Genomic DNA, 24,131 nt, shown 5'->3' with positions numbered 1-24,131 from the left:
CCACATTAGGGCCTGTGTAATGAAATGAGTCCTGGCACACACAGTTCTCCTATTGGACGCCTGGGTGTCTGTATGTGTGTCTCTCTCTCTCTCACACACACCCACACACCAGTGTGCCGCAAATGCTGTCAGGGCAACAGTGCTGGCACCCACAGACAAGGTAGTTCAGTCTCCTTTCTCCCACTGAAACTACTGGGTGAGCACACTGACACTCAGCCTCAATTTTGCTGAAGCTGCCTGGTGAGCATGCTCACACAGACCAACTGTCCAATCTGTTCAAAACTCAGCGCACTGGGCTCTTCACCTGCCCCAGCACGTGCCTTCAGCTCTCCCGATTGGTGGAGAGAGGTTGACTAAACCTGGCGCGCTCACCGTGAGCCCACCGGCTTCCAGCGCACGACTTTCGCACTTCTGACTGCTGTAATTTCCCAGCACTTCTCACTCAACTGTCGGTATTCCCAGCGCTACTTCAGTGCTTCACAGCAGCACATGATTCTCTCTCTCCTGCCGCAAGTTCAGTCCTGTCCCTGATCCAAAAAAAATTGTCCAGGATCCTTAACACTCAATTCCTATGGAGTTATGAAACCATACACATAACAAGTCAATTAGGTACAATTAAAACAAGGTTCTCAAACTTTTTCTTTCCACTCATATACCATTTTAAGTACCATACATTTTGGCATACAAGTCAACCCCTATTTTTTTAAGCCTCATTTTAAGGGTTTTATGGTATATCCGGCATACAAGTTGACCCCAATTTTCTGGATGCCTGAGTTGGCCCCCAAAGATCACTAGGATTGATTTGCTGGATGTTGACTGGAGGTGATTGCGATCATCGGCGGGTTCATCAAAACAACGCAACTCATGGTGAAAGTATCAAGCGAGTTTTAAATTGAAAGTGATAGAAATGGCCAACTGCGCTGCTGCAAGAAAAATTGATGTATGTGAGAAGTTGGTAAGAGATTGGAGGAACAAAGAAGACTAAGAAAAATACCAAAAAGGCAATGTTCGTTGAAAAAAAGAAACCACTCATTGCCAGAGTTGGAAAATTATGTTGCAGAACAGTATAGTCACCCAAAATAAATTAAGAACATTTGCATTGCAGTGGGCCAAGTCACACCCAGACCTCAGTAAATATTTTGAAGCTGGTGCAAGTATTTCATGAACAGGAAAAATTTGGTATTACGACAAAAAACAAAAATTGCACAGAAACTACCAAAAGATCTTGATCATAAAGCTGATATTTTCACCAGATTATTAAATGTAACCAGCAGAAATAGCAGTTTGCATTGCCAAATATCGGAAACTTCAATGAAACCCCCATGAATTTCGACATGATAGGCAATAGAACAGTGGAATGGAAAGTTGTTAAGACTGGGCAGGGGGCGTGGCAAGATGGCGTAGAGGGAAGATGTGCAGTTCCACCTTTCCCCAGTTAGACATAAATACCCAATTTTAAAACTTGTAAAAGTTGTTAAAAATAGTATTTATAGACTTTGGAATAATGGAGGATTGAAATGGCTACAAACATGAAAAAAATCAAAAACTTAGTTACAGAAGAAATTACCCTATAAAAGTGTTGAAGAATGGAGGCCAACCTACCAAGTTGAAGCCACGGAGTCGTCGACTGGAGTTCCCAAGCCTCAAAGGACACCTGCTCGGCTGAGTATTACACCGGCGCCGATCGCACATCCGCAAGATGGTGCCGTTTCTGTGATGAGCTCGGTTGGCCCTGACTCGCGCCCCCATGAGCTCAGGCGCATCGGCCAAGTGGGGACAGACGCGCGACCCCGCAGTAATGCCTGGTGGTCTAGGGGCGCGCAGTGTAGCGTTGGAGGACGCATCTGTGCGGTCGGTAACTCTTCCAGGCACATGCGGTGCGTCGCGAGTTCAGGATTTACTAGAGGTGTGGGCTGTGGGGGAACTTGAAAGACGGAGGGCTGACGAGGTCGGCACACTATCGACGGGTCTCTAGACCCACAGCCGCACTGGAAGAGGAACCATTTTGTCAGAAGAGGAGGAGAGCCCAGCGCTATTGGAATCAACACAGGAAGAATATATGGGGACTGGGACCAGATAAGGTAGGCCTCAAGGGGAAGTGATGGAACCTGGACGGGATTCTGTGTTTCCAATATTGGAAGGGATTGCTCATCAAATGGAAAACATGTCAATGCAGATGTCTAATCAGATAAATCAAGGATTTATGGAAGTGAAAACTAAAATGAATAATACGTGTGAAGGGATGACCTCTATGAAGAAAGATATGACTGTAGTTAAAAGTGATGTTAGTAGATGTACAAGAACAGTGGACATTGTACAGGATATTTTTTTTTAAATTGAAGAAGCTTTTTTTGAATGCAAGAACCAAGTGGATCATAATAGACAAAAAAAATGGAAAAAGTAGAGGATTATTTCATGGATTGGGGGATTCTGAAGAAGGAATTACTAAAGAAGATTGACTCATTAGAGAATCAAGGTCAAAGAAATAATGTAAAATAGTAGGTCTCCCAAAAGATATGGAAGGTTCAGATCCGGTAAAGTTTTTTAAGAAATGGATTCTGAGGTACTGGGGAAGGAATTTTTTCCGGATGATCAAGAGTTGGATCGAGCGCAGAGAGTATTGAGGAAAAAACCGTTTCCAGGTCAACCACCGAGGGCAAATTTTTGATTCGTTGTTTGAAATATCAAGATAAGAGAAATTATACTTTCAGTTGTGGTGCAGAAGGCACGGCAAAAATCAGACTCCAATGATGGTTCAAAATAACAGTGTTCTTCTATGCAGATTTGAGTCAAGAAATTATTAGAAGGCGCTGAGAATTTAATTCAGCTAAAGAAGGGTTCTGGCAAAAGGGTTACCCGGCTGTACTTAGTTTTTTTTTAATTGGAATTTTCTGAAAATGATCATGATGAATTAATTTTTGCTAATTCGTTACCAGATTTGCAAGGAAATGGTCAGTCGCCATTATCGTTGCCTAAAAAGAGGGTAAATGGAAATGGGAATGGAAAGAATGAGAAACACGGAAAGAATGGAAAGAAGGTTAAATTGACGCAAAGTCTTCTTGATAGTGAAGACCCAGAACAATCATTGGTATTGAAATTGCTGGGTTGAATATGTCTGTATAATTACTTTGTGAAAGTCTGATTGGGGGCAGGGGTGGGGGGGGGATGACACAGACCTGATAGTTGTCTGCCACTAGTGGGTTTTACCACACCCAGATTTTTAGGGAGTTACTACTTTTTAGTAGTTTACTGAGGGGAAGTTTATATATTTTTCTTGTTTTTGTGATATTTTTATATGGAGGGGGGTTAGAATATTTAGGGAATTAGAAAGGGGAGTAATATTTTATAGTAGAACTTTTACTAAAATGTCTAACTTGAACTTTGCAACTTTTAATGTCCAGGGATTGAATAATCCTATTAAGTGTTTTTTTTTGTTTTTTTTTTAAACTTTATTCAAGATTTTATAACATGAATAACATATAGGATTACATTTTAAAAAATTAAGAATAAAATAATAAAATTACAATACAGTATCACTCCTATTAAGTGTAAACGAGTATTGGCTTGTATAAAAAAAGAAAGTTGATATTGCTTTTTTGCAAGAAAAACATTTGACTGAAAACGAACATGAAATTGAAGAGAGATTGGGTTGGTCATGTATTTTATTCTTCCTTCAATTCCAAGGCGAGAGGTGTAGCGATCTTAATTCATAAGAAATTACCGTTTGAATTAGAATCCTTTGAAGGTAATGCAGGGAGGGTTTTGAAGTTGAATTGTAAAATTTTTGCTGAATCATGGAAAATATCTACGCACCTAATGTGAATGATGAAAGGTTTATGTCGGAGGCTTTTTTCTTGTTAAATCAGGCCAAGGAAAATATTTTGGTTGGGGGAGATTTTAACTGTGTTTTAGATCCTTTGTTGGATAGGTCTCAGAAAAGTATAAGGAAATCAAAGACAGCAATACAATTAGGGGCATGATGAAAGATTTGAATTTAATTGATATTTGGAGGAGAGTAAATCCTACAGAAAAAGATTTCTCCTTTCATTCATTTAGACATGATTCATTTTCTAGAATAGCTTTTTTTTTGGTATCGGCGTATTTACAAGGTAGAGATCTCCAAGCAGAATATAAAAGCCGGGTCATATTGGATCATTCTATGTTGTTTTTCTCTTGTGCAAGTCCGGAAGTGGTGCAATTGTCCTATAGAATGCGGCTTAATACAAAGCTATTGAAGAAACCAGATTTTGTTATTTTTGTTAAGGAACAGATTGCTTTATTAATACAGTAAGTAGTACTTTTGTATTATGGGACCCTTTGTAAGCATATTTGCATGGGCAAATTATTATACTATTAAACTTAAAAAGCAATGTGGTGGAAAGCTTAACATTGGAGAAACAAATTACTGAGTTGGAAAAGGAATTTCAGAAAAATGTTACAGAAGATAAAAAGGCAGCTTTAGTAAAGTTGAAACTGCATTAAGTATGAGTGTTTAATTAGTCAATCTCAGCAACTTTATTATGAATTAGGTGAGAGGGCTCATAAGGTGTTAGCATGAAAATTAAAAACAGAACAGACATCGTGAATTATTAATGCTGTTAAAAAGAATTCAATAGTTACCTATAAACCTTAGGAAATTAATGATCAGTTTTACTCATTTTATCAACAATTATATACTTCTGAGGGAAAGAAGGAAGCTGGTTCTATTGATTCTTATTTATTGAAATTAAATTTACCTATTTTAGGAGAGGAGGTGGTTAGAGAATTAGAAGCTTCATTTACAGATTTCAAGATTAAAGAAGCTATACAAGAGATGCCGAATGGGAAGTCACTGGGGGATGATGGATTTTCAGCTGAATTTTATAAAGTATTTTATAAAGATTTATTCTCAGAATTTGGAGGTGTTCTACAGCAAATAACTGAGGATCAGGTGTTGCCGGAATCTTGTTCAAGTGCTATAACTACTGTGATTTTAAAGAAAGATAGGGATCCATTGAAAGTATCTTCATATAGGCCTTTCTTTTTTTCTTTGGCTTGGCTTCGCGGACGAAGATTTATGGAGGGGGTAAAAAGTCCACGTCAGCTGCAGGCTCCTTTGTGGCTGACAAGTCCGATGCGGGACAGGCAGACACAATTGCAGCGGTTGCAAGGGAAAATTTGTTGGTTGGGGTTGGGTGTTGGGTTTTTCCTCCTTTGCCTTTTGTCAGTGAGGTGGGCTCTGCGGTCTTCTTCAAAGGAGGTTGCTGCCCGCCAATCTGTGAGGCGCCAAGATGCACGGTTTGAGGCGTTATCAGCCCACTGGCGGTGGTCAATGTGGCAGGCACCAAGAGATTTCTTTAGGCAGTCCTTGTACCTTTTCTTTGGTGCACCTCTGTCACAGTGGCCAGTGGAGAGCTCGCCATATAACACGATCTTGGGAAGGCGATGGTCCTCCATTCTGGAGACGTGACCCATCCAGCGCAGCTGGATCTTCAGCAGCGTGGACTCGATGCTGTCGACCTCTGCCATCTCGAGTACTTCGACGTTAGGGGTGTAAGCGCTCCAATGGATGTTGAGGATGGAGCGGAGACAACGCTGGTGGAAGCGTTCTAGGAGCCGTAGGTGGTGCCGGTAGAGGACCCATGATTCGGAGCCGAACAGGAGTGTGGGTATGACAACGGCTCTGTATACGCTTATCTTTGTGAGGTTTTTCAGTTGGTTGTTTTTCCAGACTCTTTTGTGTAGTCTTCCAAAGGCGCTATTTGCCTTGGCGAGTCTGTTGTCTATCTCATTGTCGATCCTTGCATCTGATGAAATGGTGCAGCCGAGATAGGTAAACTGGTTGACCGTTTTGAGTTTTGTGTGCCCGATGAAGATGTGGGGGGGCTGGTAGTCATGGTGGGGAGCTGGCTGATGGAGGACCTCAGTTTTCTTCAGGCTGACTTCCAGGCCAAACATTTTGGCAGTTTCCGCAAAGCAGGACGTCAAGCGCTGAAGAGCTGGTTCTGAATGGGCAACTAAAGCGGCATCATCTGCAAAGAGTAGTTCACGGACAAGTTTCTCTTGTGTCTTGGTGTGAGCTTGCAGGCGCCTCAGATTGAAGAGACTGCCATCCGTGCGGTACCGGATGTAAACAGCGTCTTCATTGTTGGGGTCTTCTTCTTTACTAAATGTAGATTATAAAATTATGGTGAAAGTATTAGCGAATAGACTTGCTAAATATTTACCTCAGTTGATACATGTAGATCAAACAGGTTTTAATAAGACTAGAAATGCGTATGATAACATTCTTAGATTGATCACATTGGTCAATGCATCCAGACAGCAACGCAACCACGTTGCATGCAGAAAAAGCTTTTGATGGGGTTGAATGGAATTTTTTATTTAAGGTGTTAGAGAAATTTAATTTTGGCCCTTATTTTATTGGTTGGGTTAAAGCTTTATATAAAAACCCAATTGCTAGGGTGGTGACAAATGGTCAAATTTCTTTACCATTTAAATTAACACGGACGACTCGGCAAGGTTGTCCATTATCACCAGCCTTGTTTGCATTGGCTATTGAACCGTTAGCTCAGACAATACGATAGAATGATAAGATTAAAGGGATGTGAATTGCAGATGATGAATATAAGATTTATTTATTTGCGGATGATGTGTTGGTCTATTTGACAGAACTGGAGCAGTCTTTGAAATATTTGCAAGATTGCTTGCTGAAATTTGGGAAGTTATCTGGATACAAGGTAAATTGGGATGAGTGAAATATTACCAGTTGGGGAAGGAGATTATTTGGAATATAAAAATATTATAAAATTGAAATGGTCAGGTAAAATTAAATATTTGGGAGCAACAGTAAATGCAGATTACCAATTTTTATATAAATTAAATTATGTTCCTTTATTAAAAATGATTAAAATTGATTTGATTAAATGGAAAGATCTTCTGTTAACATTAATTGGTTGAGTAAATTGTATTAAATGAATATTTTTCCTCAAATCTAATATTTGTTTCAGCCAATACCTTGTTTTTTTTAGGATTTGAATAGCGCAGTTCGGGAATTTTTATGGAAGGGGAAATTAGCACGAGTAGCTTTACATAAACTTACGTGGAAATATGCATTGGGTGTTCTTCAATTACCTCACTTTCAAAATTATTATGAAGCAGGTCAGTTGAAATTTGTTAGTAGATTGATGGATATGGACCAACCTTCGAGTTGGGCGAAGGTGGAAATGGCTTATATTCCTGAGTTGAGGTACATCAGTTCATAATTTTTCCCTGCAACCACTGCAACCGTGTCTGCCTGTCCCGCATCGGACTTGTCAGCCACAAATGAGCCTGCAGCTGACGTGGACATTTACCCCCTCCATAAATCTTCGTCCGCGAAGCCAAGCCAAAGAAAAGAAAGATATGGAGTAAAAGAAATATGGTTTTAGGGTCGAAGAGTAAACTATCAATTCAAACTCCGTTATAACATAATCAACTTATTCCCTTTTCAATGTTTAATAATCATTTAAAGAGATGGAATTCTAAGGGCATAAAGATAGTTCAGAATTGCTTTGAAAGACAGTTTCTTTCCTTTAATCAATTGAGGGAGAAATTTGATATATCTGTAAATTCTTTATTTGTGTACTATCAACTCAAAGCTTTGATAAAAGAGAATTATGGTAAAGAGATGAATTTACCTATGTTGATGAAATTTGAGTCTTTGATTTCCTCTACACCAAAGAAAGGTTATATTTCAGATATGTATCAATTGTTACAAGATAGTATGGATAAACCGGAATGGGAGAAATCACATGGGAAATGGGAAAGTGATTTAACTTATATTTTTTCTGAAGACAATTGGGAGATTATGTGTCACGACAGTGTAATAACTAAATTGACGAATGTAAGATATGGAATGGTTAATTTTAATTTTTTACATCAGTTATATTTGACTCCAGAGAAATTGAAAAAATATGGGTTTAGTAATTCGGACTCTTGTTTTTGATGTGGACTATATACTGGAACTTTTTTTACATGCTGTTTGGTCTTGTATTCTCGTACAACCAATTTGGGAAGGAATTAGATTGGTCTTAGAAAAAATTATTTAAGACTCAATTTTTTTGTTGAGTTATATGGTTTCTTTGAAGGAATTGGGGTTGGATAAATTTAAAATTGCATTTGTACATTTAGCATTATCTGTAGCACGAAAATGTGTAGCTAGTACTTGGAAAGATAATGTGGAGATTAACATAGTACGATGGCATAATGAATTAAGAGCTTATATTCCGTTGGAAAAAATTACATGTAACTTGCATGATAATTATTCCTTCTTTGTTAATATGTGGTCTTCTTATTTGGACTACATGATTTTGAAAATACTTTGAAATATTCTATATATTCTGTATATTTTGTTTTGTTTTTGTATTTGGCTCCCCTTAAGGGAGCTGGCTGAAGGGTTGGGAGGGTGGGGAGGGTTTTTGTTTTCTTTATGTAGCTAAAAATTTCTTGCTGTTATTTGATTGTATTTTGTTTTTAAAAAAATTTTTCAAATAAAATTTGAGAAAAAAAAGACTGGGCAAACCAGAAGTACAGGCCATGAAAGGACCAGATTTACCATGATGTTATCGTGCATAGCCAATGGGATGAAGACCCATGGTAAATGCAAAATTAAACCTAAAATAAAATTCCCTGCGGGTATTTTTCTACATTTTTGTGAAAAAGGATGAATGGTGTAAAACTATGGATAGACAGTGTGTGGAAAAGGCGGTTTACTCAGAACAGAGTTTGCTGGACTAGGATATGTTTTGTGGACACTTAACTGCTTGAACGAGCCATTCAAAAGCCATGTGCGTGAGGAATGGAATTCATGAATGTCAAGTGCAGAATAGTCATTCACAAAGGGCAGGGCAGTGCTTGATGTGCTGTGCAATTTTGTGCTCAAGGCATGGGACGAAATTAAAGTAGAGACTGATAAAATCATTTAAAGAGTGTGGCATCTCGTGCAATTGATGGCACGGAAATGAATTGAAACATCTTTAACATTTGTTCATGAAATTGGAATGTCTTGTTGTTACGTTGATCATTTGACGGTAACTCAAAGTCTTTTAATTCTTAGCTCAAATTACTCATTCAGGAATATCACAGTTAATGTCTCTCACTGCTGCCAAATGTTGCAGTTCCGTACTCCCTAATTGATAAGACAAGCTTTATATGACATCATTTCTGAGGGAAAATAAAGTGTAATCACTTCTTCAGAAAATGAAACTTGCGTTCAGCTATAGTTACAAACCCATAATCCTTTGCATTCTATTTTACAAAAGTCACAAAATTCTTCACAATGTCACAAGTTAATGTGAAATTGCCCATAAACTTTAAAATCTCATGCAACCATCATAGCTCATTCACTTCATCCACTTTCCTGCAATCTTTCATGCCGACCTCAAACTAATTTTGTCCATCTCTGGCAACACTCTCCCTTTCCTCAATCTCTGTCTCCACCTCAGGAGACAAACTCTCGACAGACATCTTCTCCAAACCCCCAAATCCAAAAGCTGCCTTAACTACACCTCTTCACGCTCGGTGCCCTGTAAGGATTCCATTCCCTTCTCTCAATTCTTCCATCTCCGGTACATCTGCTCCCAGAATGAGGTTTTCCATGCCAGATCATCAGAGATGTCCTCCTCCTTCAAACAATTGCTTTCCCTTGACCACCATCAACCGCGACCCTCACACACACATCCTCCAATACCCACATATCTGCCCTGGCCCCATCCGATGCAGGCACAATAAAACAGGATTCCTCTTGCCCTGACTTTAACACCCCACCATCCTCTGTGTCCAACATATCCTCTTCCGCCATCTACTACGTCAGGGTGGCCAAAACGTGACTCTTTGACATGAATGTGCAGTTCATGGAGGTTTGTTGGCTATGTAGTGTTAGTGGGCATGACTTACGATCATGTGATTGTGGCAAGTGGCTGTGTTGTGGGCAGTGAAATTAGCAGAGTGCAAGTGTGATCTAGGTCTCTCCACCTTCTTCAGGGACCACTCTCTCTGTGACTGCTTTGTCTACTCCACCCTCCCTACCAATCGTCCTCTTGGCTCCTATCCCTGTGACCATAGGAGATGCTCCACTTGTGCTTACACGTCCTCCCTCACCACTGTTTGGGAGCCCCAAACAGCCCTTCCAAGTGAAGCAACATTTCAATTGTAAATCTGCAGGAGTCATCTACTGCATCTGATGCTCCCATTGTGGACTCCTCAACATCAGAGAGACTGGATGCAGACTGGGAAATCACTTTGTTGATCACCTTGGCTCTGTCTGATGCAATAGCATAGTGGCCACCCATTTCAATTCCCCATCCCATTCCCTTACTGACATGTCTACCCATGGTCTCATGCACTGTCAGACTGAGACCATCTGCAAATGGGAAGAACATTTCAATTTCTGTCAAGGCAACTACCAACCGGATGTACATTCTCCGGTTTCCATTAAACCTGCACTCCCTTCTTCCCCCAGCATATCCAATTAACACCTTTTGGTGGTCAGGACTCCTCCCCCAGCCAGTCTTCAGTTTTTTTATTCTTAAACCCTCCTTTTTTTTGCTTATTCCTTGAACCTCTTTTGGACACTGCGAGACCTGCTGAGTTCCTCAAGCATTTCTGTGTATTTCACTACAATCACAGCAGACTTTCGTGATTTATAGTTATGAATATTGTTGCACTTTCCTGATATGTGAGATGTTATGTATTCAGGAGAGGTAACTTCTTAAGTTGACTCAGAGGAACTTGGGACTCTCCATGACTGAGCTATTAATGTGTAGTGAAGGGTGGTCATCTCTAAGACCACAATCACCTATTTTGTCTTGTCCACGTTGAGACTCAGATTCTTATTCTCACACCATTTTACAAGATTTTCCACCTCTTCTCTGTATTGCAGTATCGTCTGTGGTGATGAAGCCAATGACTGTCAAATCATCTGCAAACTTGATGACTGTTGGAGCTGGATCTGGCGATGCAGATGTGGGTCAGCAAAAGGAACAGGAGCAGGCTGAGCACACAGCCCTGAGGCGTGACGGTGCTCGACGTTTTGCTGCCAACCCAGACAGACTGTGGTCTTTCTGTTAGGAAATCCAGAATCCAGCGAGTGGAATTGAATCCCAGCAAGTATAGCTTCTCCAACAGTTTCTGGGACACGACTGCATTAACCATCGAGCTGAAGTCAATGAACAGCAGCCTGGCATTGTTCTCCAGGTGGATCAGGACAGGGTTGAGATACAAGGGTATAGCATCGTCAGTAGAATGGCTCTGTCTGTAGGGAAATTTAAATGACCCCAGTATCTCTGGGAGGTGCACTTTGATACGTCAACCAATGCTCGAAGCTTTTCACAATGGTGGAGGTCATTGAGGCTTGATACTCTTGCCCTCTTTGGCACCGAAATAATGATAACTGGCTTAAAGTGCATGGGGATGATGGACTTTCATCACTGATCAAACACCGGCAATTTCATTGTAACTTCACCATTGAACAATGGTATTAAGAATGCACGTTAATCGCCGTTCTCACACTTGATCCAGTTGTCCTGTCATTTAACAATCCAGGCTCCATCCCAGTGAATTGAACTTCATCTTAGGAGCAGATGAAGCTCATTAATGTGAGTTGAATTATTTTAACCAGAACAGCAACAAGATAGTGATATACACTATCCTACAGACTGAATTCTGGGAGTTCGGGGAGGGCCTTCCAAAGTAATTGCTTCTGATGATCATCAGCAAGAATACAACTCAGAGATTTCAGATGGCAATCATCCCGATTAGTTACTTATGGAACACACTGAATAATGGAAGATAAAAGGAAGTACCAGCACCACCTCAGGCAAGGTGTTCCAGATTGTAACACTCACTGGTTGAAAATAATATCAGATCCCATTACTTTATGCCGTCCTGTCTTAGACACCTCTCCCATGGGGAAAATTTGCTTACTATTTTCTCCATCAATTTCCTTCATAATTCTATATATATATATATATATATATATATATATCTACTCAATCCACCTTTAGTTTTCTCTGAACAAAGGAGAACAAACTGAACTGTCCAGTCTCTCTTCGGAAATGGCACATTCTATCCAAGCATCATTCTTACAAATCTGTTCTGTGCTGTCACCGGTAGAAACATGTCTTTCCTATAGTATGGTGATCAGAACTGCACACAGCATACAATCTGTGACATAACCTGTATTTTATAAAGTTGTACCAAGACCTACCCACTTGTATTTTTTGGCCCAACAAACGAACTCAAGTAAGGCCTTCGTTTTATCTACCACATTCAAGATCTTTGGATTTTGTTGGAGTTACTTATTCTTTTGTTCCACAATACACCCAAGGATATTCATTGTGACCTACCCCCATTAGTCTCCCCAAAATGTATCACCTCACACTTCTCAGAATTAAATTCCATCTACCCTATATACCAGCTGATTAACATCATTGTAGCCGAAGGCACCTTCCTCGCTAACCACAAACTTCAAACACTTTTGTCCGCAAAATAATGTTGTTTTGACATGGTAATGGTGAAGAGATGCCCAAGAATCTAGCCGTGAAACTTCAGTGTCAGAATGAAATAAATCAGGGCAGGTTGGTACAGGACCTTTGTGGAACCCATTCTCTTATGCTAAGTGAATGAATGGCTATGCTAAAGCAGTTCTTCAGTCACTTGGAGGTTGCAAGTGAGGGCCTGGCAATGACTTAAATTGCTCCAGATAGCAGAAAGACCCTTTTGTAGTTATCCCAGTCAGATCTTTCCCCTTTAACAAAGATGGACATGATTACAGCATCTCCCTTGGAGTGATACATCCTTCTCTTCCCAAATGTGGACAGAGATTGTAAATCTGTAACAAATTATTTGAGGAACAACAGCCATAGAAATGTGGACAAGATCACCGAATGATCACTGTTTCATACAATGAATAAAATAAATCCCTCTTTCTTCTCCACACACTTCAATCAACTATCACTCCCTTCCCCCACCACACGCAATTTTATCACATACATACCAGGAGAAATTTACAATGGAAAAAGACAGTATACAGCAAGAATAGGTAAAGCCCACTGATGGAGTGATGAGGCAGCAGCATTATTAGCTTCACTACTGTGCCACCCAAGACTTGTAGGGAGTTGAATATTAAGTATCAGAAGGAATTTTTCATTCAGAGTGCTGAACCTTTAGTATTCTCTGCCTAAAAAAATGGCAGCATGCGAGGTTACAGCGGCCATTTAAGCTCCTCATAACGATCAAAACCCAATCCATTACGAACAGTCCATAATCGGCAAACCATGAAATGACAAAACACAAACTGGACTTTCAAACTAGTGAATCCAATTGGTAAGATGCAAAGCAGAGAACAGAGACTGCAGCAAACCGTGGAGTGGATCGCTGGAGACATGTGGAAGGACGTCAAAGCACAGTGAGAGAAGGCAGAAGTGGGACAGCATTGGGGTTAGTCTGAGTTAACCCCCCACTTCAGACCTGTGCTACCAATGATCTTGCTTGCAAATGTAAGATCACTGAAGAAAATGGATTACCAAAGGCTGCACCTAAACCCGAAAGAACTGCAGGCTCCAGGTTTCCATTTTGTACTCAGTGATCCAGCTGGATGGCTTTACCTCCTTCAGGGCAGACAGAGATGCTGCTATTTCTGGCAAGACTCAAGGAGGGGACTATGCATTTACATCAGCGAGAACTGGTGCACAAATGACCCTGTTATTAAGTACCTGATGGGGAAATGCAGACCCTTCTACCTGCCCAAGAGAATTCTCAGCCACAGCATATCAACTTTGCCACAAGAGAGAATGCCCTGGATCAGATGGGTGTGCTCCAATATCCCTGGTGCGTAAAAGACTGCCCCCCTCACCAAGGACCTAAGGGAAGTTGATGAAGTCACAACCTACAAACCTCCTGCAAATTGTATTAATAAGGATTACTTGGCATCAATCCAGGTAGCGTCCTACCATTCGATTACAGTTGGCATTGCTTTGAAGTAACAGGGGTGGAATTTGAAGGGTTGAAATGCCCAACAAGAAGGCAAAAAGTAGAGACAGTATGCAGCAGCCCCAGAGGCCAACCCAACAGACTAAAGCCTGGTCCTTGCCTGATCCGGTCTCCAAAGGCAGCTGCCATACCAGGAAGAACAGGTAAGTGGCAAAAGCTAGCAGTGTTGACTGAATATTGCAAAGACATTGTAGAGGCCATTAAAATGGAGATAAGAATATGTATTGGAGAAGAGCTGGCTGTCCTTAAGTCAAAGCTACAGACCGAAAAAGTATCCAGACACCAGATGGAAAGAAATTAAAGATACTGCTGGAGAGCTAGAACGTTCAATGTAGGAGTGTACCAATAACATTTGCTTGATGCAAAAGAAAATGAAAACTCTCAATGCCAATATGCTAAAGGTGGAAAATAGAAGTGAACATTTGGAAGTGAGGACCCAGACAAATAACATCGGGCTAGTGGGGGTTCCCGAAGGAACTGACAGCAGAAATAAAAGTGCAGTGTCAGCTTTATTAAAAGATGAGTTCGGCCTGGAAAAAGAACCACTGCTGGACTGAGCACACCACACCCAACGGCTGATAACAGGGACAGGGTAGCACCCACGGGTCATAGTGGCTAGACTTCACTGTAAAATGAACGTGTGGATGTCCTACACCATGCCAGAGAACGCCGTGTGGTCAGTTTGAAGGAGATGACAATCTCAGTTTTCCCCTGCGAAAGTGGTCTGAGCCTGGGTGGCATTCAACAACGTCAGACGGCAACTGCATACCCTGCAGAGAGTCTGATACAGGTTAATCTACTCAGCCTGACTACAGATCACTTACGGCAACAAGATGGAGGATTTCCTCTCGGCTGAAGAAGTGAGAGTATATGTCAAGGTGCTGAAAAACACGAGTACAATGGGTATTCTTATTTTAACATGCAGTTACCAAACTCATTAAGGCAGAAATCCAAGACTAATATAATGCGGCATTACTACTGTTAAATTTATATGTGACTTTGTTGTAGAGCTGACCAAAATGCCTTACAATGTGCCTGTAAACCTAATTCAAAATTCATGGGAGGGATGGTTATGTTTCTTTTATACCTAATGTCACTCTCCGCGTCCTTGACATTTTGGGGCAAGGACATTTAGACCTTGTGGATGTAAAGTGCTGACCCTAGAGCTTAGTATTAATATGTGGATGAGTATATTAAGTTTTTGGGCATGTATGCAGATTTATTTGTGTACGTTGGTGAGGGGGGACCAGCTCGTCACTTACACTCATTTATCCAACAAAATCTAAATGTCTAATCCACTGAATTTGAACACTCATAGCGGGGGAGGGGGGGGATGTGCCTATCAGATTTCAGGAATGGGAATCCCTATCGAAAGATCTCTTCCATCTGAACCGGTTAAATGGAAATTGAGAAGAAACTGTGGGAAGAGAGAATTCATTCTACCACCAATTACATTCGTTTGGGACTCATTCAGTTAAGGTGCTGCACAAGGTTCACTTTTCTAAATCCAGAAATGGAGGAAAAACGCAACGGGTGTAATGACTCCCCTTGCCACCCAAGTCATATGTTTTAACAGTATCTCAATATACAAGGGTTCTGAAGTAGAGTCTTCAGGACACAATCCGCAATATTTAAAGTCAATTTGTAGCCCTGCCCGTTGTCTGCAATATTTGGAATCTCCGACAACTCGCTAAATTCCCTGCAGAAGGACGTGATAACATTTATGTGTCGATTAGCCAAGCATCTAATCTTGTTACACTGGAAGACAGACAGGGGTCTTTCCATTACACAATGGATTAAGGATATCAGTTCCTTTATTAAACTAGAGAAAATCAAATACACATTAAGAGGGTCCATCAGAAAACTTTTCCACAAATACCAACATTTTACACGTATTTTTTTTCTCTGAAATGCAAGTGCTTACAGTGTAAAAGACTAACGGTGAAACAGTTGTACTAATACAATAGGTAATATACCAATAATACGGTCAGCAAAGGTGCCAAGGTAGTCAGGGAGTGAGATGTCCAGGCGTGTATCTGAGGGCGTACAAGAACATTTGTGTATATGTGTTGGTTTTTGTTTCAAAATAGGAACACAATGTATATCTGTATAATATATACAAAGTTGTTTTTGTTGTAGCCACTTACAACGGTCGTGTAAACATCGAGGAATACACTGGCTCCATTAGAAAGTTCATGGAGGATGTAACCAAGATCAAATGATTAACAGGGCTAACCAGAAACCATGGTTGGATGCAGAGGTTCGGGCACTTCTCAGAATTCATCATGCTGTCTACAGGGCAGGAATCAAGACAGTACTCCTATCAGCCAGCGCTGAACTTTCCCCTGCAATCCAGAAGGCATAGGGTGGGTATGCACAAAAAATCCATAGCTGTATGATACGGGCAATGCAAAGTGCATGTGTCAAGAGATCAAGCTCATAATAGATCACAAGTCCGCCTTGAGAGTTAAAGAGAACAATGCCTCCCTTCCGGACAGGCTCATCATCTTCCATGCATGGTTCGATAAGAATAACTGGATAACACAGAAGAAAGCTCCATATCCCTCCTATAGATTTCCCCCTGTGGAGCTGTAGCGAAGTGAGTAAAGCCCTATTGAAGGTGGGACTACACAACGTACCTGGTCTTGTACTGAAGGACTGCGCCAACCAACTGACAGAGATCCTTATGGACATCTTCAACACATCAGTGCAGCAGTCAATCATACTTCAAGACAGCCACTATCATCCCAATACCAGATAGGACAGCAGTAATAGGTCTCAATCACTACCACTCTGCAGCACTGACCTCCACCATTAGGAAAAGCCTCGAGTGTCTGGTGATGACACACAACAAAGTACACCTGTCGGAGACATTAGACCCATTTCAATTCGTCTCTAGAAGAAACCGTTCCATTAATCATGCTATAGCCTTGTCCCTTCACTCTGCCCTGTCCCACCTGGAGAACGAGGCTTCACATGCAGGTTGCTGTTCATCAACTTCAGCTTGGCATTTAATACAATCATTCCCCAGAGGCTGTCGGAGGGGCTGTCCTCACTGGGACTCAACGCCCCTCTCCAGAACTGGATTCTGGACTTCCTAATGGAAAGACCACAGTCTGTCGAGGTCGGTGGCAGAACATCAAGCACTATCACACTGAGTACTGGAGCCCCTCAGGGCTGTGTGCTCAGCCAACTAATTTTCATGCTACTGACCCACATCCGCAAGGCCAGATCTAACAGTCATTAAGTTTGCAGATGACACAAAAGTAGTTGGCCTCATCAGCAATAGCAATGAGTCACACTGCAGAGAGGAGATGGAAAATCTCATGATATGATGCAAGAGAACCGGCAACAATTATGCCAACTTTCTGTAGGACCTCTATTGAGAGCATCCTGGTCAGCTGCATCACTGTGATGTATGGTTGCTGTAGAGAATTGGATCAGAGGTCAATCCACAGGACTGACAGAAAGGACACTGAGGTCTCCCTTCCCCTCAACTGGGATCATTGTATGAAGAGGTCGCAAAAATCATTGATAACCCCTATCTCCCTACACACAGGATCTTTCAGCTAGTCGCATTGGGAAAGAGTTACAGGAGTATCATAGCCAGTATCACCAGGCTGAGAAACAGCTTCTTGCCACATGCAGTGAGACTGCTGAACAACTTATGAAATGCTCAAAGTAACCCTCCAAGACTCTACTTCTTATTAAACAATATTTATTTATTTTTATGTCTGTATATTTGTTCTGCTCATGAATAGCTTGTTTTCATGTGTGTTATGTCTGGTTGTGTGTTTGTATGTTTTTGCACTGAGGACCAGAGAACGCTGTTTCAAAGGGTTGTACTTGAGCAATCAGATGATAAATAAACGAGCTTAGAATCAAAGACACAAATCAGACTGGAAAGTGAATACAAGGTTGAAGATCTGTCCTATCTGTGTCAGATAGCACAGTAGGCCCAAAGAGCACATGGTCTATTCTATCTCACTTCTTATGGACTAAGAGCATGGCAGACAAGTGTCTGAAAACAAAAAGAAGAGTGCAGCCATTAACTCTTAAAATACAGTAGCTGGAAATGAAATAACACAAGGGTCACTGTATAGTTAAACTGCATTCAGAGAATTGTGAATTTTGCAACAACTCATACCAGCATGCCATGACACCAAATTAGCATGGAGGAACATGGAGAAGTGACCAAGTGACGATAAAAATATTTTTGCTATTCTTTTCAGGTAACCTGGACTCTGAATATAGCTTAATTTGATTTCAATTTTCTGTGTCTTTGACACTCAAGTTGCTATTCTGCACTTTAACATGAACAAGTGCAAAAAGAATAAAATATTTGAAAAGTACTTTTTGACATTACTCCTCTTTCAGTTCTTTGAATTATTCAACAATTAGATTTCTTATGCAAAGTCATAATTAAGCAGTCAATATTTCACAGAAGCTTCATCACTTGCTTAAGTGTAACCATAGTTCAAGGTATTCACCTCAAAACGTTCTGCTTCCAGCACTTTGAAGAGAATCTATTCGTTACTTTCAGTTACCTCCCAGCGACTTTGGAGTAAAATGTTGTGCAGGCCAAAACTTCAAAACATGCTTTAAATCTTAAAAAATTAAATCTCCATTTAAAGTTGGAATTCAATACATCTTACATTTTTGGATAGTTTTCCCTTTTACGTTATAAAAAAGAAAATAGTTTTAGTATATTCCATTTTTCTCAGAGAAACAAGGTCACAAGCCATTATATCACATGGTACCTACTCAAAGTTGAGGCAGTCTTAAATTAAGTTTGTTCAGCTCTCCGACAAGCAAAATGGTCTCCAGGGAAATCTTCAGGAGGGTTGAATGCAGACACATTCCAAGCATTACATTTGGCATAAGAGTCACAATATGTGCATCGCTTAAACCAATGCTGCCAAGATACACACTGCTCCTTAACATTGGTAACTTCTGAAAACAAATCATTAAACTTAACCAATGTAAAAATATTGGATAGGATCCTTGCAGGCTCAGTCATTGAACTGTTCTAGGTGCTCCTATAACAAAAGCAATGTATGGCTAGAATCCACATGAGAAATAAAGGGAAGCAATCTGGAGTGCTGATAATGTACTTCTTATAAACCAGTAACAACCAGGGAATTAGAGGGCATGACATTCACTTTTACACAATGAGAAATTAAAAGTCACCATTCAATTACAGATTTCTCTGTCTGATAATGATCATCTGCCTATTTCTGGGATACCATCATCATGACTCAGCCCTGATTTATAGCTCTCTATCAGAGCCATCAGTTCAACACAAGTTTACAGTATTTTCAACAAATACCACATATAGTTGTATACATTTTTGATAATTCAATTTATAGTAACTTTAAATAATACATGCAGCAACCTTAAACTATACATGAAATTGTAGGTTAAGAATAAATGACTGAATCCAACACAAACCAGAACCACAACATTATGCATCAGATATCTTTATATTAAGGCAAATTTCAAACTTTCATTTATACTTCAGAAAACTTGATTGTTCTACTTAGCAATTGCAGTCATTTTCCAAACAAGAGAGTAGGAATTTTAGGTCTATGAGCATTGGCGATGCAACATACATAAGAATCAGCTAGACCAAATTGGTAACCCTGTGGCGGATCACGCCACGTAGTTCTCAAACCATCATTCAGAGGTTCGGGCTCTCGCGGGATCCCAGCGCGGGATGGGTTGGGGTAAGTGGTCTGATAGGCAAGGCTGGGCGATTGCTTTTCCTCTCTCTGGGTCAGAAGGTCTACTCACATTTTCAACCATGGATAATGACATTTGAGCTGAAAAGTTGAATTATTAAACTTAATTTTTGAACCAAATTGTTAAAACAATTAAACTCAGTGTTTGTACAAATGACTATAACCCAAAGATACTGGAAAGGATGCTTCATCAGACATAATAGGTTTACCAAATCCTTTTTGACTGACAAAACTCAAACATAAAGGAGCAAAATCATCCTTCTAGAAAAGGGACAATTAAAAAGTTCCCCTCAAAAAATGATCATACTCAATTATTGATAGAAGGACAAATGTAAAATTACACAAAGTTCAAAAAAAAGACATCATGAGACTTATTCAGTCTTGGGTGTCCACCTGTGCTGAATTCCATTAAAGTCTTCATTAAAACCTACAGATAGATATCATTGACCACGGCAGCATTTTCTACCCATCCTTACACTTAAAGTGGTCACTCGCATGTCCTCAAACTGTCTGTTGCACTAAGAAAGGAAAACAAGACAGAAGGGCAGGAAAGATGGCAGTTGGAAAATTCAGCAAAAAGAACATCCAAAAAAATGTTTAACCCAACTGCAAAAAAATTAGTCTAGAAATGATGGAAAATCCTTAATTCTTTTTATCCTTAATTATCCTTAATTCAATATCTCATATCATCAGCACAGATATTCCCAACCTATGCAACTCCGTACGTACAACTGAAAAAAAACTATACATTTTTAAAAATAAAAAAAGTATAAAAATTACACTTGGTCGTACGTCCACCAGTGCTAACAGCTGCGTGCATACGATAGTGACCAGATGATATCCCGGCATTATGTACATCACAGCATCTCTCTCAGTTCTCAGGATAAAAGAATACTGTACAGGTACAGTGGGCTTCGGGAGAGTGCAGAACAGTGGGATCATCATGGGACTGATAGCAGGCTGTCGGGAGAGCACGAGGGAGTGGGGACTACATGCCACGCTAACATACTGCCGACTTGTGTCTATTTAGAGGTACGATCGGTCGGTCGGTCAGAACGGGACTCGACGTATGTCATGGAGTATCTGTATACTGTGACACTGTACATAAACTCCAGTACCTCACTGATCAACCATAGGAATGATTCTTCTTCAAAATGTATCTCTGCACAGGGACTCACTTAATTTAGAAAACAATTAAAGACATTAGCATACAACTTTTGCACCACCATGGGTGGCAGGGGTTGCGCAGCACTGTTACAGCATCAGTGATCAGGATTCAAATCCCAACCTGTCTATAAGGAGTTTGTACATTCTCCGCACGTCTGTGCGGATTTCCTCCGGATGCACTCCCATACTTCAAAACATACCAGGGCTAGATTAATTGGGTGTAATTGGGCAGCACTGGCTTGTGGGCAGGAAGGGCCTGTTACTGTGCTGTGTCTAAATTAAAAAATTAAATGGATGCAAATTTCTTTTTGCCTGCAATTTTAAGTGATGTTGATGAAGTATGAATTTATAATATTGTTTCAAATAAATAGTGTCCATCAAAAATATACATGGTTTGTAGGCTAATTGGTGTATTTGGCAACACAGACACTTGGACCAGAAGAGCCTTGTTACCATGCTGCACATCTGTATTTAAAATTTCATTTTTAAATCATTAGCCATCATTCTAAGACCTACAACCATGACTGTCAATACCCACACTTATTACCACTATATTCATTATCTTGCACCCCAATCTGTCTTGAACTTTGCCTCAATTGAAACTTTGGTGCTCAAATCCTATTGTCAACTTTATTATAACTGCCCTTCGATCCAGACCTCAATGGCATATTGGTTCTTTATTCCCAAAACTTGAACTCTTATTTAAAACTAGACATACATTTATACATATCTTCACAGCTTCAGGATATCCAAAGCCTACTGTAATTTTAAAAACATACTAAGCAAAACAGCTCAAGTTTTCCAATAAGAGGGTTACCAAACAAAATTCGACACTACTCAACATTTCAGAACTAAAGACTATTGATCAATGCTCTGAGAAGCCATAGAATAAGGAAAATAGCCTCCACTTCAGAAAGACTAGCCACTCATGATGGAGCAATAAATACAAGGCCTAGTAAAAGATGGAGTCGAAATAAGTAACAAAAATATTGGTGTATGGAGTTTATACTTTAGTCAGAAAGATCAAAGAAACTGCAGATACTTGAAATGTGAAGGGAGAAAGAGGTTGCTAGCCGTTTTCCAAACATTCCAATTAAAGTCATCAGTCTGAATTGTTAACTGTATATGCCTTTCCAGTTACCAACTTAGATTTCAACAAGATGCTGACATAGGGGCATCTAAAACCAAGAACAAAAACTTTAAAAACAAAATTGAACCATTAAACAGGAGTGAACCCACGTTAATCAACACAAGTGACAGTGCAAACTCTGAATGGGTTAATGCCTTAACAATGCTATTTAGTGAACTGCTTTTCTGGATTGACTCATTCCAGAAGCCTGAACGCATCCAAATCAATTCGCTGACACTTGGATTTGCTCAAAAATCTCAAACATTCAAACTATGGCCTTGCCTCTCACTTCAGACCTTCCTACCTTTACAGTAATATTTCTTCCAACCTAGGTTTCACAAAACTCCTTCACATCACCATTAGCTGCCTTCAGCATTTTAAACATCAGGTTCTGCATATCTCTACTTAAATTTCTCTGTCTTATCTCTCCATTATATCACATCCTAAAGCAAACAAGATAAGAAACCAAATCAAAGAAAGAAATGGCCAGTTTGATTAAAATTGTCAGCATTGACTAATTTTATCACCTGCAAAATTAAAGGCCACTGTCTCTACAAATACAGCCCATCTAGCTGGGCTGATTTTATTAGATTTTCACCATTTTTTTCACTTTTTGATCATTTTTTTGGCTGATTCCAAATCTCATTAAAGTACCATATGGCATCATGATACATTAAAGGCAAATTCACACAAATTGTTCAAAATTGTCACACCAACTTCAAAAAAGTGCGAGAACATTAACAGAATTAGGCCTTTACAAAAGCCATTTTGCCACAATTTATTTTCAACCATTTCATACAAATGAATGTAATCAACGACATAAAATTGTGATTACAATCGTAAGGTTCCTCAAACTTGGAAATCTCCACCGAATTATTTTAAAAACAGGAATGATCATTTGTTTTCATACCTTAGTTTTTGCAGTGCAACTCGTCAATTCCTATAGCAAAGAGATTATGTTTATCAATAACCATATGTGAGGGGGGGTTGGGGGGACGACGACGAAATGGGTACATCTCGGTCGTGTCCTACACCTGAAAGGCTAATCTGACTTTTGCGTTTCAGATGCAGCCCGAAAATATTTCCAAAACTACCGTTAACTATTATCTGGAAGATCCTCGCTTTCCCCCCCACCCCAATAATTTGCTTTAAAGCCAGATCCAACAAAACAGCACCATCATTTGTACTCAACAAGCGGATGGTGAAGGTCACAATTTTCCCTCCCAAAATTCAACCTGAATACAAAATCCCCAAAACGAACTAAAAACAAATCGTACCTGTTTCGTTTCTCTTGCGTTTCTTTGGTAGCGTTAGCCTCCAATCTTCTGCAAATAAACATACTAGGATCAGAAAGGCATTGTGCGTTATTTTTGAGTGCGGGGCTGCAGCGAGAAGGCCAGGAGAGGAGAACGCTGCACTGCGGGTTTTGCACACAGGCCGAGCCCAGGCGTCTGCAGCAGCCGAGGGGCCCAGTCACCCAGCCTCCCTCACACCCCGCCGGGGCCCCCCAGCTCGCCGCGGGACGACATGGGCCGGGGCAGCAAGTCCCCCCACCCCCGGGGGAGAGTGGGATCCACTTACCTCATTAATGTAAAGTGCAACAGTGAGAAATTCGAAAGCTAAACATGCGAGTAAGGCTTTAACAGTGACTTTGCGAGTAGCCGCGGCTCCAGGCGCAGCACTCCCCCTCCACAGCCGCCATCTTCTTCGAACTGACAGGAACTGGCAGCGGAGCGCGCGGCTGGGCACTTCCGGCCCGCCGGAATGGCTGATCACATGCTGTCCCGCTCTGCAAGAAGGGGCAGATTTGAGGGTAGGGTAGGGGAGGGGAAGGGGAGGGGAAGGGAAGGGGAGGGGAGGGGAGGGGAGGGGGAGGGGGAGGGGGAGGGGGAGGGGAGGGGGAGGGGAGGGGAGGGGAGGGGAGGGGAGGGGAGGGGAGGGGGTGGTTCAGTGTCGGCCTCTCTGTTGCAGGAATCCTTTGCCAAAATATTGGGTCCTAGGGGGCAATGTGGCCCGAACCCGCTCTCGGGCTGCCCGATTGACCTGTGAGGTGTGTGGCTTGGATGCTCCATCTCTTGCGTGAT

General features: G+C 40.8%; 1 protein-coding gene across 11 annotated transcripts in view; it reads right to left on the bottom strand.

Moving 5' to 3' along the window:
* LOC138747402 (trinucleotide repeat-containing gene 6A protein-like) overlaps positions 1-23,808 on the bottom strand; it is a 243,894-nt gene extending 220,086 nt beyond the window's left edge. For 4 of the 11 annotated variants that reach the window (XM_069906577.1, XM_069906578.1, XM_069906583.1 and 1 more), the window contains exons 1-2: positions 23,629-23,807; positions 23,325-23,372 (exon numbers count right to left, since the gene is read on the bottom strand). In XM_069906577.1, the coding sequence (XP_069762678.1) occupies positions 23,325-23,372; positions 23,629-23,633 (53 nt within the window). In that variant the 5' untranslated portion in view covers positions 23,634-23,807. Of the gene's footprint in view, positions 1-23,324; positions 23,373-23,628 lie in introns of all 11 variants that reach the window. The other 7 variants (XM_069906582.1, XM_069906580.1, XM_069906585.1 and 4 more) reach the window with 3 other exon arrangements.
* Between the last annotated feature and the right edge of the window lie 323 nt (positions 23,809-24,131).

Source organism: Narcine bancroftii, chromosome 12 (genome assembly GCF_036971445.1).
Source record: "Narcine bancroftii isolate sNarBan1 chromosome 12, sNarBan1.hap1, whole genome shotgun sequence".
In the NCBI taxonomy this organism is placed as follows: domain Eukaryota; kingdom Metazoa; phylum Chordata; class Chondrichthyes; order Torpediniformes; family Narcinidae; genus Narcine; species Narcine bancroftii.
The sequence above is the reverse complement of the archived record's forward strand: the minus strand, read 5'-3'. Positions and strand labels throughout refer to the sequence as shown.